This window comes from Pocillopora damicornis, chromosome 9 (genome assembly GCF_964200805.1).
Source record: "Pocillopora damicornis chromosome 9, jaPocDami1.2, whole genome shotgun sequence".
Lineage (NCBI taxonomy): Eukaryota > Metazoa > Cnidaria > Anthozoa > Scleractinia > Pocilloporidae > Pocillopora > Pocillopora damicornis.
Window position 1 is genome coordinate 16,610,859 of NC_142678.1, and position 13,631 is coordinate 16,624,489.

A 13,631-nucleotide genomic window follows, 5' to 3' on the forward strand; every position below is an offset into this window, starting at 1 on the left:
GTTAATTTACTAATGTAATGGACCTCAAATGTATTATCAGCACTAATTTTAAGTAGTTGAATTTTGATTTCGTTTTTGTTCATTGATTTGTATGTCATGTTGTTTACATTTTTATGTTTGCTCGTTTTCCACAAGCTTCCGAAAACCTTTCTCAATTTACTGTGATAATTTCTTTCAAGATCGCCGCAACTTCAACTTACCTGGAGAGCCAGCCGGACTACCTGGAGCTCCGGGGAATCCAGGAGGCCCCGGAGGACCGGGTGGTCCGGGTATTCCCTTTGGTCCATCCGGCCCCGGTGGTCCACTAGGACCAACTGGACCATCAGGCCCGGGGGGTCCGGGCTGAGGTGGAGGAGGGGGTGGAGGTGGTGCAGGTGTGTAGTACTGGAAGAAGTTACAACAATCGGGCAAGCATTCAGGAAAACAGTACGAAGGGCAATCGGAGCCACAAGGAGAGGCGTTTCTTCTGATATCTGGAATAAAAGCAATGACTTGTAATCAGGCAAGGAAGATTTAGGTTTCAAGAATAACGTATGGAGAATAATAGGAACAGCAATTGAAGTTTTTTTGCTGGTCAGATTAGCATGTATCTGAGTTGGGCTTCAGCCGCGGTTTCCATACGATCAATCACATAATTCCTAATGTTTTAAAAACTGGCATGATGGAGGTGATCTGGGCTATTATATGGAAACCAGGAGCTATAAGGAGCCCAACTGCAAATGCATTCAAGGCTTACAAGGCGGAATTTCAGCAAAAATAATCATTACTATTCTATAGTAACAAAGTTCCCTCTTGGTGTTCACTGAAACAAAGTCGGTCTTGTATGTCAAAAATCGATTAGTAATGTATTAGGTTGACCCGCATATTAAGCTGTCTTGAAACGTTTCCCTAAGATGTGATATAACCGTTTTAATTGTAAATATAAAACATGAAACGATTTGTTGTTGTCTGATTATAATTAAATTAAATCATTTAACTCCCACGAGTGACCAAGATATAATTTTTCTTTACAATATCATGCAGACAAGTGATGAGAACAAAGAAGAAAAAAATTCATTAAAGGGATTATCAGTCGACCCAATACCAAGTTCTCCGAACTAACATTATAAGAATTGTATGGAAGTCAGTAAGGAGAATTATTGATGAGATCTTGAGCCTGAAAATGTTAAGAAGTCAGTGTGATAGTCTAACCCTTTTTCAGCGCCAGACGACCAGTAACAGATGCACATATCATCAAACATATTTCAAAACTAAGAAGGAAGGACCAGTATTTCCCATCCATGCGTTGCTGGTTGCTCTAGGAAGCGAGGATACGAATGGCATTGAGTTAGTTTTTGTTTATTTTTTTAAAAATCTTGTACTTCCTGTGTTTGGCTTTAAGTATCTTTCCCCATTTACCAAAGAAGGGAAATATTATTATGATTAAGAAGGAGTCATAACATTCTAGATATGACTACCTACGTGATAGGTTATGAAAATAATTCTAAAGAGTAAAAGCATGATATAATCGGTCATCTAACTCTTCAGTCAACCAAAGCCTTTGAAGGGAAGCTCTAGTTCCAACTCACAGATGTAGTTAAGGCGTTAAGTAAAACTAAAGGGAGAGGAATTTCTTCTTCTGATGTGTGGCATTCGTTTCAGGAAGGAAGTATTTATAGATATGGCCTATAGCTAGATTATGCAAAGACTAAAAGAAAAGGACAAAAACTCCACAGAAATGGTAAAAGATATTTACCATATGGAAAAAATGAATGAACAGAATAAGCGTGCTGATGTTTATTCATAACACCAATGCATGCGTAGAAATATCCCTTACGAACTACATCTCCTCTTGTACGTAGTCAAAATATATAGTTTTTAAGGTTAGACATTACGCACTTACTTTGTTCCAAATTCACTCCCGTTACCACAGAATCCTTAAAAGCTTTTTCAGAACTTTCTTTTGAGATATCAGATGAAACTATATTTCCAGTCTTATTCAGCTTTGTTTCAAAAGTCAACCTTTTAATATTTAACAAACCAGCAAGGTGTAAGTAGTTCGTCTATTTATCTTATTCGGGTACCATAAAACTGGTGGTGAAATAGAGATACTCTCTCTACCTGTTCCGACCAGTTTCAAATATCGTGGATTAAGAGAATTAAGTTCCTGATCAAGGAGAAATTTCCATAGTTGTCTTTCAGTCACCCGGAGACTGAATCAAGAGGACACCTCGGCTAAAAAAGAAAAGGAAGAAGAAGCTACCGTAACTTGACGAAGCAGTTACGAGAGTGAGTAAGAAGACTCAAGCGGAAACTCTTAGGGATTAAACAAGTCTGTAATTAGAGCTGGCCGCTTATGGAAAATTGTGAGAGGCTTTTAACCCAGCTGAATGATGTGACCTTCCGAAGTTGGTCATTCTCAAGATCTGTCAACATATCGGTTACCAGAGCTGACTGGCATTAACTGGGGTTACTGCGAACAATTCGGAGTGGCTAATTGAAGTGAAGAAGGGAAAGCTTTCGCCAAGAAGAAAGATTGAGTCCGCAACTGATGCTGAGCGCTAACACATGGTTCATGAGAAATTCTTGATAAGGGATTTTGTTGCGACATCACGGTGATTTCTGAAGTGCTGTCTGCTACGTGCTCGTAAAATGATATCGTTGTGAGGACCTTCCAATGTAAAAGGCAAACTATCGGCACAACTTTCAATCAAGTAGAGGTATGATCCTCGCAAGTAAGTTCCAATCATAAAGAAAGACAAGAAGGCTGAAAAAGTGGACGCCACTGTCAACTGAACTACGAAATCAGTTGTTGGTAGCGGGGTAAACTGTAGTAGGTTCTTTGTTCCCATAAAGGAATACAATCACAATTAATTTTCATGGTATACCCTGGAGTAACAAAGAACTTAAATCCTAACGGTGATTGTTTCTTACATTGTCTCGATTTTCTTCAAGGAAGGCATTGATTTAAGTGAAGACACAACAACAACGACAAATAGCTAATAGAACGCGAATATATATCGAAGAAGCGAAAAGAAACACGTGTAAAGAGGATTTTGAAACGAATTTGATCTTCTTTAATGGCCATTTGCATTAAGTACTCCACAGCTTTGTGCGCAACGTAATGACCTTTTAATTGTTTGAGAGAACAGTCGCTAAGAGTAATAAGCCATTAAAGGGAAGGATTAGGTACTTTATGTCGGAGTACTTCATGTATCCAAGATGTGAGGGTTAAAGATTTCAGAAGTTTACTCTGGTTACATCTATAAGAAAGCCGCAGTCCTTTGCTGAATCATGCGTATCCTACCTCGTGCATTGTGATAACTCCCTAATCTTCTTTAATCGCTTTGTGTATTAAGTAATACACAACTTTGTGCGCAACGCAATTGCATACATTGTTCTGCTAGTATTGTTTGTTTTGTCCAATCAGCATTTTGTTACACTTAAAATTCAACTTTGTACTTTGTAAAATCAGAACTGAAGATGACAGAAGAACTGTCGAAACATGTTTTTCAAAAGTGTCGTTTATTTTCTTAAATTCGTTACATATCTGCTGCTATCCAAAAGCTTCAACAATGTCAATAAGTTATTGCTAACGCTGAAACGTAAAGCTACTTCAAAGGGGGTAAGTTCTGAAAGAAACTGTGAAGCTGTATTTGTGGTGATATTACAAGATAATTTAGCTTTATCAGCTGAGTGGGTAATGTAAATTTGCTATCGTATAGTAGTTTCTTAAGCTGACGTTTTGAGTGTTATAGCCCTTCGTCGGGACCCTAGTTAACTGTTTCCCTCAGTTTTTATCATTTGCTTTGGTTTTGAATTTGTCGAAAACTTCAAGAGCATGCATCTGAGCTTCACGGAAGTTTACAATTGGTTTTTAATCTGTCCATCGGCCGAGGTGATCGCCTTGGAAATCAATTTTAAAACATCTTCATTGTAATTTCAGTCGATGTTATTACATTTCTGAAGAATTTTCGGATTATGTTTTTAAATCCTCGAGACACTGAATAAAGCAAAAGCAATACATATTTAGGTCATCGGTTTTTAATAATCTTCCCCGTAAACGCGCTTTAACTCAGAAAACAAAAGGAGTAACCAGTCTCTTGTCAACAATGCAAAGATAAAGCGCGTCAAGTGAAATTTATTTCATGATGCTTGCCATTTAACTTTGCTGTTGTGTTATCCACGGCAAACGATTATTTGTTTATTTCACTATTTAGCCTCCCCTGACCTCTATATTTTCCGAAACACGCGAAAAATATCGATTTAGCATTTGAAAAGGTAATCAAATTGAATCTCCCGCATTGATTTCGCTGCGTGGGATTGTGAGATAAATGCGTTTAATTTGCCCTGATCTCTTTCTGGGCATATGTCCCTTCAAGACCTTCAGTCTTTCGGCAGATATTTTGCTAAGTAAATAATTTCAGCGTAACAAATTTCCGTTCATTTTTCTTCTCAGACAATCTTTGTATATCTATCAATTATCACAGAACCAATGGTTTATTGAACTAGAATATCTTACAATGGAAATATCCTACAGGGATAAATGCGTTCAAAATCAAGAACGATGTTGGCACTGGTCAATTTAAGCGTAACTAACCATTTTTATTTGTGCACATCAATAACGTGTCCAAAGTGAATGTAATTTGAGATGAGAAATTGACAGCTATGTTTTGTCAAAAATGATTTTTTCCGAGCCAAAATAGCAGACAGTTCTAAGAAAAAAATGAGATGAAATTTTTGAGTTAAGTTATTTTATCGCGTCCCTTGAGGAGCCCGTTTCCGAATAAAAAATAATCAATGCTGTAATGTAATTCCCTGGAGTGCACAGCCGGTAGAAGTTTAGAACCAACTAGAAATTTAAGATTACAGATTTGCCGACAAACATTGTTTGATTAAGTTAATAATATTCACATCTTATTAGGAACATTTGCCAAAAAGTAAGCCATAATACAAATTGCCTCCGCATCGAAGGGAAGGGGTGTTTTTTCCTGCCGATGTAAAATTCGAGGATATTTTCGACAGGATCGTTGCAGCTACGATTTGGAAGAGAAATTAAGTACCTATGGCCACTTTTCCCGTCAAAAGGTTCATCTTATGTGGAGCTGTCATTGGCGCCCTCTGCAGTGGTAAGTGAAGTGTGGCTTATGAGTTTCCCATTTGTTAGACACTTTTCCGCAAAGTAATTCCTTCCTAGGAAATGAAGAATGCATGTCTACATCAATATTCTAACCTAAATTTACTCATGTTAGAGAGACAACTCGGTTTTTCATCTCATTTTGTCCGTCGTAGACTCATTTTAAATCATCCATCGATGTGTTGACAAATTTTAAAGTCTCTTTCGCAAACATTTCAAGGCTTAAAACTCATTACTAATGTATAATAAGAAAAGTAACGGCTTTTCCTGGTCGCAAACAAATTTTTTTTTTGGCCCGTATAAATTTTCCAAGGAAACAAATTTTAGGGAGAAAGTTTAATCAAGATTATAGCCGGATACATTAAATTTCAGTGATTGACTTAGATCTTAGAGCTATGCAAATTTTGAGATTTGTAGGTCTAATGCAAAAGAAATAATTCTAATGCGAGAGTAAGTGATTATTCTATGTTGCATTTTGTTTGGAAAGATGGAGTGTGTATAGCGTAGATAACAGAGCAGAACTGGAAATGTCTGGCTAATGCAGCTTGAATTGGTAAAAAAATGAAATGAAAACATTTACCCTGATTTAAATGTTGTTTTCGTATTTTTTTTCGCTGATAAGAAAACATAACTGATGGATTGTATGATGCATCTAGAAATATTGTTGGCCTTTTATGAATGGCGGTGTATTTCACAGTCCAAAAGTTGTAACTTAACACAATCGTGGGTTGTGATACGACACCGATCGTTGAACTAAAATGAAGACGTCTGAAGTTGAAAAACATCTGCTCAATAGTGTTTTGTTTCCGTGCTCATGAATATGAAAAATCAATGATGGACTTCATAGCTTGTTTTTAAAAAACTGTTTTCAGATTTAATTGGTGACTTGAAACAGACTGCAAGAAGATCTTAGGTATTTTGACTGACCTAGCTTGATTTCCTTTAAAAAAAGGTACTGAACATTGCAAATGCTCACAAGTTGACCTTGACAGCCACTAGGTAGATTCTCGAACGAAGTGTATCCAGACAAATTTGAGATATTTCTCCGAAATAAAAACTAAATAAGACTGATAAATATGGTTTAAGCCAAAAGACATCTGAAAAGAAAGATATGAAAACAGCTTTGTCGGTTTATGTAATACCGAGATCAGATTTAAGAAAAGGAAATGAGTAGTGTCTAATTTAAACGTAGGCATGTTACGCATGTACGAATTATTTTTTTTGGAGAGGTGGGTTGAAATGGGGCTCTGAGGAACTAATGTTTGCATTTTTGTAGGAGGAAAAGAGCATTCACTTTCAAAAGATTCCAATGACAATATCGTTCACTGGAGAGCAAAAAAGCCTTCTATTTTATCTGAAATAAACTCAGACACAAATATTTTATGGTCTATTGCCACTGGTGTCTGAATAATAGTTAGCTTCCTGAAGTCTCCTTCACAGCCGTGTTTGGTCTCGTCACACAACGGGCACTCCCCCCGCTTACTGCCAGTATTTCATCAGAGACAAAATCAAAATTATTCACTTACAGCTTTGCCTAAAAAATAACTATCCACATGATGATGCAGTGGGAAGTAAACTGAAACTCTCTTTTATCTCAAATGACCTCTCACCAAAGACATTTTGCGGTCTCGAACAAAATACTAAACGGAAGAAAAGTATCCTATTTCAAATGCTTTTACATGGGCATAAAAACGTAGGCTCCCTATTCGGTTGTTACCCATCTGGAATTTGCCCCGTGCGTGCAATACGTAATGAAATGCAGTGATGTAATAAAGGCCAAGGTTGCTAAAAGCGAATTTGATTGGTGGAAAACGTTTGAGCACGCGAGCACTTCTCATTTCTAATAACAGTAGCATTCAGTTCCAAGTAAAATTTTTCCAATAAGGTGGGGTTATGTTATAAAGTTTAGGTTGTTTACTGGAAAATGGCATTTCATATGAGAAAGTCCAGACCTTAGTGACAAGTAAATACGTACTTGTATCGGGAAAATTCCATTTAACTGACACAAGAAGAAATTCATGGACAACTTTCAAAAGCAAAGAAATGGATATTTTACGTCGCAGTCGACGCACAAAGCAAATATAACCTGCTAATTTTTTTCAATTTTCGCCAAAAGAGCAATCACAAGGCTAAAACAATATTTTCGATCAAATATACTTTATACAAATGCTTTGCGCAATTTTTACTTGAGCCAGCAAAACCAGCCCTTCCAAAAGAAACAAACTAGTGAAAATTTCGAGTTAGGTACACAAAACACGCTTCCTTGTACATGATAGAAAATTCCCTGACGACCTTTTTAGCTCCAACAGATCACAGCGACGAAGTCCTTAGGATGGACATGAATCATCACATTGGGCTACATTGAGCTCACAATTCTTTGTTTATGTTATTCATGGTTTGTGCCAATGTTGGGTTGATTCCAACGCAATATATTGCGGTACCCTAACTTCATGATTGGTATGACGTTCTCATTGGTGCAAGATGTTTACTCAAAAATTATGTATTTCGTCACAACCTACAAGTGAAAATGAGGTTTGCAAGAGATATTTTTCTTCATGCGTTGCTGTTATGAAGTTACAGGTTTTAAGTGCTGTGGTGAAATTTGCTGTACTGTGAAAAAACTCCATAAGATTTGTTTTGAAGTAATAAAACAAGTAATGGCCAAAAACGTGGTCTGGCGGAAGCAAAAAAAAATTGTTATGAAAAATTGTTCTACTGTTGAAAGTATAGGATATTATTGCCCTTGAACTTGAAGTTTCTCATCATGTTCTTTTTCATTTTTCTGTTAGCTTTACAGCAAGTCGAAATCTTGTGCAATATACACAAGGAGAGACAGGTTATAGCGAATCTCCAGGAGACAGTGTTTTTCAATTGCTCTGTCCTCCGTGGGAGACCAATGAGACAGATTACATGGAGCAAGGAAGACAATGGAAGGAAACTTCAGGGGCTTTCCACTTTACCATCCGAATCAGTACCAGGGCTCTGGTCGAGCGTGCAAATAAGCAATATCAGTGCAAAGGATTATGGGAGATACAGATGCGAGGTGTCAAAGGACAATGGAACTGACGTTTGTTCAGTAGTTCTCCATGTTAAAAGTGAGTTTATATCTTCTTTTCCGCTGATGGTTTCAGTTGTCTTTCTCTATTTAATGCATGGAAATTTGGCTATAAATTTCATTCAAGCAGTGTTCTGCGAAAGTCATTTCATCCATTGTTTCCAACACTTTATTTTCTATTTTACAACCAGCCCATCCACATTTCTCAAAAGCAAGAGGATTCTTCACCACAACCCCGCAAATTCTTTTAGAAGGTCACAATCCTGTATTCTATTGTTACGCCAGCGGTTGGCCAAAACCATCCTTCACCTGGCTTAAGGATGAAGTGGTAGTAAAGGATGGTGACGGTAATCATTCTTACGGGTTAACGAAAAGAAATGGCTTGCTTCTCAGTGGTCTGGACTTGGAGATTTTTTATGTTAGACAGAAGGAAGATGAAGGACGATACACATGTGTTGCAAAGAATAAATTTGGCGAGAAACGTTATCAAATCAAGCTTTTTGTAAACAGTAAGAAATTCAGGTTCATCTGTCTTGCTTTATCAGTCAAAAAGTGACAATTCAGAATTTAAAGTCTCTGATCGAAACACCTTCCAGTGCAGTTCTATGCATGTATTCCATGTTTTCTGTAGGTGTCTTCTGACGATAGTTTCTTCATACTTTATTATGGAATTATTTGAAACTTTATCATGTAGCCACCGCAACTCACATGACTTGCCTTTGTTCCTCCTCCTTTTCTCTTGAGAGTTCTATCTTCACAGACTGCAAACACTAAAACGACACCCTTTTACCCAATTGAAAATAGCCCTATTTTATGTGCTTATCAATTCAAGTCAAACTAGCCTTATAATGCAGATCTGATCGTGGTCATAAGGTTGCAGGTATATCATCCAAACTAAAACTTTCTGAGATAATTTAGATTTAATGATGGTAATTGGCCAAGGTAAATATTTTCTAAGCTGACGTGTCGGAAGTTGATCCTTCGTCAATTTTCTCTGCCACGCAGGACTAACGATTGATACGTTAGCTTAGAAATTTTCTAGGGTGGTCAACTTACGTTATCAACTCAGTTAATGAAAGCAAATTATCTTGTAAAAACCCTTCACCGACGCAAACCCACGGTCTCTTTATAAAGTAATCCATTTAAGAATTTTTGAACGGTTTAGATCAGTTGTAATGACTCTCTTTTGCTCTTCTGCTCAGAAAAGTCCCAGTCTCAACCAAAAGTCCATCCTTACGCATCTATCGATCAAGTAACCATTAAGAAAAGCGACAATGCTTTATTGAAGTGTGTGGGGGAGAATACCCCAAATTCAACCACAATTGTCTCCTGGGCGTTCAAAGGAAAGACATTACCCCTGGACGGTAACAATGGGCTGCATCATGAGTCAAACTACGTCTTTTTTGAGGAGCATTCCATTCCAAAAGTTAATTTCTCATTGCTGATAAAGAACGTCACAGAGCAGGATACTGGGGCATATCACTGTAAGGTCTTTACTCTAAAAGGAAGCGACTCTGGTACAATTCACTTGAATCTTGTTGAATTAAGTGAGTACGAGCAACATGTAACGTTAAAATAGTGGATTTTTAAGCCCTTGAAAGAGGCGATGGCCTAATCGCTTATCCGGGTCGAGACGTCCCCATTCAAGAAGTGGTCGGTGGTTGGGGAGAGTTCTTGGGCAAGTCAGCATTGTGTAAGACAACTGCGAGAAAGCATTCTGTGAGACAGTATTGTGCAAGATAGCATTTACAAGACAACATACACTCAAAGTGCCTCGCTGCGCACAGGAGTATGAAAGGCTACTTACAAACTGTTGGGGTGGGGGAAGGGGGATGGAGGAAGGGGGGTGACCTATGAAAGGTAATCTCCGTAGCTTTGAATCATCGCCCGTAGTTCCACCTCATAATGTTTCTTTAGAATGTGCTGACCATTCGCCTGTTTTATTCCTTTTCAAGATGAAGTCAAAGATTCTCGGGATGGGCAAAGCAAAACTTCTTTGACAGAGTTCCTACTGGTAGGCGTCGGAATATTTTTCGGTCTGCTGACCGCTGCTATCGTTTATCGACAATGGAAGAGGAGCAGAAAACATCGGAAACGCAAGTGTTGAGTTTACCTCTTTCCTTGCACCGTTGGTGTACTTTTATCATACTTGAATTTCGTTTGAGACTGTTTATGCGTTGATGTCGTCAGTACACAAACCAAAACATCCCAAGTTTGACCAAAAAGCCAAATAATGGGAGAGGATATGAATAATAACATAACTGCACATGGAGCGCATTATCTGATTGGTCGCTCAGCTTTCCAAGACCGTGTTTTATCAGGCTATTAAGTTCTGTTATGATGACAAAAGTAAGAAAAAATAAATCTTGTCGTAAGTAAGCTTTCCTGCAGTTAAAGCGAAGGGAAGATAAAAAGTTTCCACTCTCAAATTTCCGCCAAGAAAAAAAAATTACATCTCACCGAAACGGTTGATAAAATTGCAACTGAAGGTCGAGCCGTAGATTTCGAACTTTGCCGCGCAGTAAAAGAGGAAATAGCCGTTACAGAAACGGTAAAGTTCTCTTTTCCATTGCTTCAAGGAACTGGTAGCAGTTAATGAATTAAAAGATCATTTAATTCTTTTATTTTGTTGGAAGTCTTTCAGTGTTTACAAGGAATCGAAAACAACAAAGCAAGAATAAGCTACACAGCTTCATAAGTTCTTGACATTTCCGTTTACTACACACGATTTAAGCAAGTAATATAAAATTCGTTGACTTACGTATGTTTTGCTGCTTCTCTTAATGTGGAAAACGTCTTACTGAAAGCTCTTATTTACGCAAAGATGATGAAAACAGAGAAAATATTCGAATGTGGATGGCGACGTTTCGACTTCATTCGGCAAGTATTTTTCGGGATTGACGCCGACTGGGTACACGTCACCCTTCAGAAAGTTCTTCTCAGCTCTGATTGGCTAGAACTCCAAAGCTGATGATCCACATAAGTTGTCAGCCTAAAATCGTCAACTAGGTCGGTAAAATAGGAATCCCAGAAGCACGGATGCTGACTATCAAGAAGCACAATCAATCAGATACGCCAGTCACAGATGTAGAATATTAGGCAATCACAGCTGAGCAAAAAAAGGTTTCTAAGGTTACCTTAACAATACCTAAAGAAGCCTCGCAGTATGCAGTCAAAACTTCGCGATTCACATTGGAAGTGACTATATTGTGAGACAAACGATTATAATTCCTAAAAAATTGCGTGTTTCTTGCCTGAGATTTATAAAGTGGGATGTTAGAAGAACATTGAAGAAGAAGAAGAACGTTGAATGGTTAATAAATCACCCATCTCACAACTACTGATTTATAAGGTTTTTCTCGTGTTCTCCCAACAACCTGCGTGACTTCATTATCATGTTAAACCCAGAGGACCGTACCAAATACTTATCATCTTGTTATGCGTTCCCTCTTCAGATAACACTAAATCGAAGGACTTTCAGTACGACGTATTTATCAGCTTCAGTACCCTGGACTACAATTGGGTGAGAGACAACCTTACACCTGTTTTGGAGAGCAAGCGAATCAATTACTGTATTCACAGTCGGGACTTCATTGTTGGAAAGGCTATAATCGAGAACATTGCAGACAGTATCTATAATAGCAGAAAGGTACTAGCGGTCATTTCACGAAATTATCTTGACAGCAACTTCTGCCGTGAAGAATTGGAAATTGCGATGCACCGTTCTGCTGAAATGGCTGATTCATCTCTCCTGCTAATTCGACTCGATGGTGTTGATACGAAAAACCTTCCCAAGACACTGAGGAGGAGGACGTTCTTGGATTACTCGAGCAACATGGAAAGAGTTGACTGGGAGGAAAGACTATTAAAGCAAATTCAGTTCGATGCCAGGGGCCTTCATATGAATGGGAAATCAAATTTTTCAACAGATACGGTCCAACTTATCAGCCATCTCTAACGTGATATGTGCATCCATTTTTTTCCCTGAGCAAAGTAGTATTTAGTCAAAATATACATCAAGATTTTCATGCTGTAACAAGTAGTTCTGCTTGTATTCACATGGTACTTACAGTACTGTGCAAAAGTAATGCAAACAATATCGCCGAATATCGCGATTATCGCGATATATCGGCGATATTTAAGCGATATTTTAGTAGCAACGATATATCCGCAATACATTGCAGGGCTATTGTTTTAACAGCCGCGATATATCGCCGATGTATCGTTGAGCTCCTAGCGATATGTCGTTTGAGCTTAGAGATAAATCGCTGCAGCTCAAGAATATATCGTTTTCGTCTCCCTGATCTATCGTTTACACCTCCCTAACCCATCTCGTTTACACGACACATCGTTACAACTTAGCGATCGACATATCGTTACAGCTTAGCGATCGATGTTTGCGCTGCACGGTGAATGTTTATCGGACTGACACTTCCTGTATCGCAAATATAGTTAGTGATACTATTCGAAAGTCTGTTTTCTGACGGCAGAGTAACGTGTTCACACAATCTACTTTTCCCGTCTTTTTAATATTTCCAACATCAGAGAAATTGAACTCTTAAATGTTACACAATTTACTTTCACATAAACTTCTGGGCAAAATAAACACAAACAAGTCCTGCCGGACAGCAATGTACAAAGTCCTTGCAACAAACAGTATTTTGTAAAGGACAACAACCGAACCTTTTAGGGTTTCTCCATGTACAAAATGTTTGACCAATAGAGCATCTCTTTTTGCAATCGTGAAAAATTCTCCCCGTACCGTTCAGTGGTGCAATGCCCTGCAATACAGATGCACGTGGTGATCAACTCATTAAAAATAAGGTCTCCTTATTATGTACTTGACAAAACATCCAGTTTCTGATTTGTTGATGAGGAATGTCTATATTTAAATAGCTCGTTAAGTACCATACGAAATTTGAAAATTCCTCCCTTCTTCCATGAGGCTTTCGCACATGAATAATGAAAAACAATAAACCAGATTTGCCTGTTACAATTATTCTATGATATGACCAATCTAAAGAAAACACAAGTATATTTCGACCCGTTAAAGAGTTTTCCGAAGAATGTGGATTGTGCCAATATAATGGAGGGTACTGAATACGGGATTTGGCACTATATTTTGCCTGAGGCGGTGGAGGAGTTTGGGGGAAATCACATGGCTTTCAGGTGGAACAGAGGGGGGATCGGTCGTCGCCAACAGAGTATAAATAGGGGACTATAGAAAATTGACTGCCCCCTCCCCCAATTGACTGCCGATGAGGGTGGGAGAGATACAGAGTGTTATGGAGGAATTAGGTATCTTTTATCGTGACATGGCCAAAATCCTCCGATCCCCCCTTCCCCCCCCCCCCCCCCCCGTGATGAATAATGACCAACCCCTAATAAACCACCAAGTCTAATATGGAAGGGGTGGGGGCCTCAGATCCCTCGGAACCCTTCCCTGGATCAGCCACTGTG

General features: G+C 38.4%; 2 protein-coding genes across 7 annotated transcripts in view; one reads left to right on the plus strand and one right to left on the minus strand.

Moving 5' to 3' along the window:
- LOC113672409 (uncharacterized) overlaps positions 1–2,019 on the minus strand; it is a 9,191-nt gene extending 7,172 nt beyond the window's left edge. The window contains exons 1-3 of one of the 2 annotated variants that reach the window (XM_089183565.1): positions 1,883–2,019; positions 1,192–1,297; positions 201–473 (exon numbers count right to left, since the gene is read on the minus strand). In XM_089183565.1, the coding sequence (XP_089039691.1) occupies positions 201–473; positions 1,192–1,282 (364 nt within the window). In that variant the 5' untranslated portion in view covers positions 1,283–1,297; positions 1,883–2,019. The remainder of the gene's footprint in view (positions 1–200; positions 474–1,191; positions 1,298–1,882) is intronic. The other variant, XM_089183566.1, reaches the window with a different exon arrangement.
- A 1,433-nt stretch (positions 2,020–3,452) lies between these two features.
- On the plus strand, positions 3,453–12,207 carry LOC113672410 (uncharacterized). Of its 5 annotated transcripts, none has more exons than XR_016179481.1 (7): positions 3,453–3,604; positions 5,005–5,108; positions 7,906–8,211; positions 8,363–8,680; positions 9,374–9,718; positions 10,127–10,908; positions 11,627–12,207. XR_016179481.1 is itself a non-coding variant. In XM_089181276.1 (7 exons), exons 2-7 carry the CDS (start codon positions 5,045–5,047, stop codon positions 12,127–12,129), a joined length of 1,677 nt encoding a protein of 558 aa, XP_089037402.1. In that variant the 5' UTR covers positions 3,453–3,604; positions 5,005–5,044; the 3' UTR covers positions 12,130–12,207. The 5 variants fall into 5 exon arrangements, 2 of the variants coding, with proteins under 2 accessions (XP_089037402.1, XP_089037403.1); XM_089181276.1 differs by having other exon boundaries at positions 10,127–10,267; XR_016179482.1 differs by lacking the exon at positions 3,453–3,604 and having other exon boundaries at positions 4,893–5,108; positions 10,127–10,520.
- The last annotated feature ends 1,424 nt before the right edge of the window (positions 12,208–13,631 follow it).

Bases quoted from the DNA above. Each gene is read 5' to 3' on its own strand.
- LOC113672410 (XM_089181276.1), top strand. From the start codon at position 5,045: ATGGCCACTTTTCCCGTCAAAAGGTTCATCTTATGTGGAGCTGTCATT. The intron at 5,109-7,905 runs GTAAGTGAAGTG...TTTTTCTGTTAG, and splicing joins CATTGGCGCCCTCTGCAGTG to CTTTACAGCAAGTCGAAATC. The intron at 10,268-11,626 runs GCAAGTGTTGAG...TTCCCTCTTCAG, and splicing joins GAGCAGAAAACATCGGAAAC to ATAACACTAAATCGAAGGAC.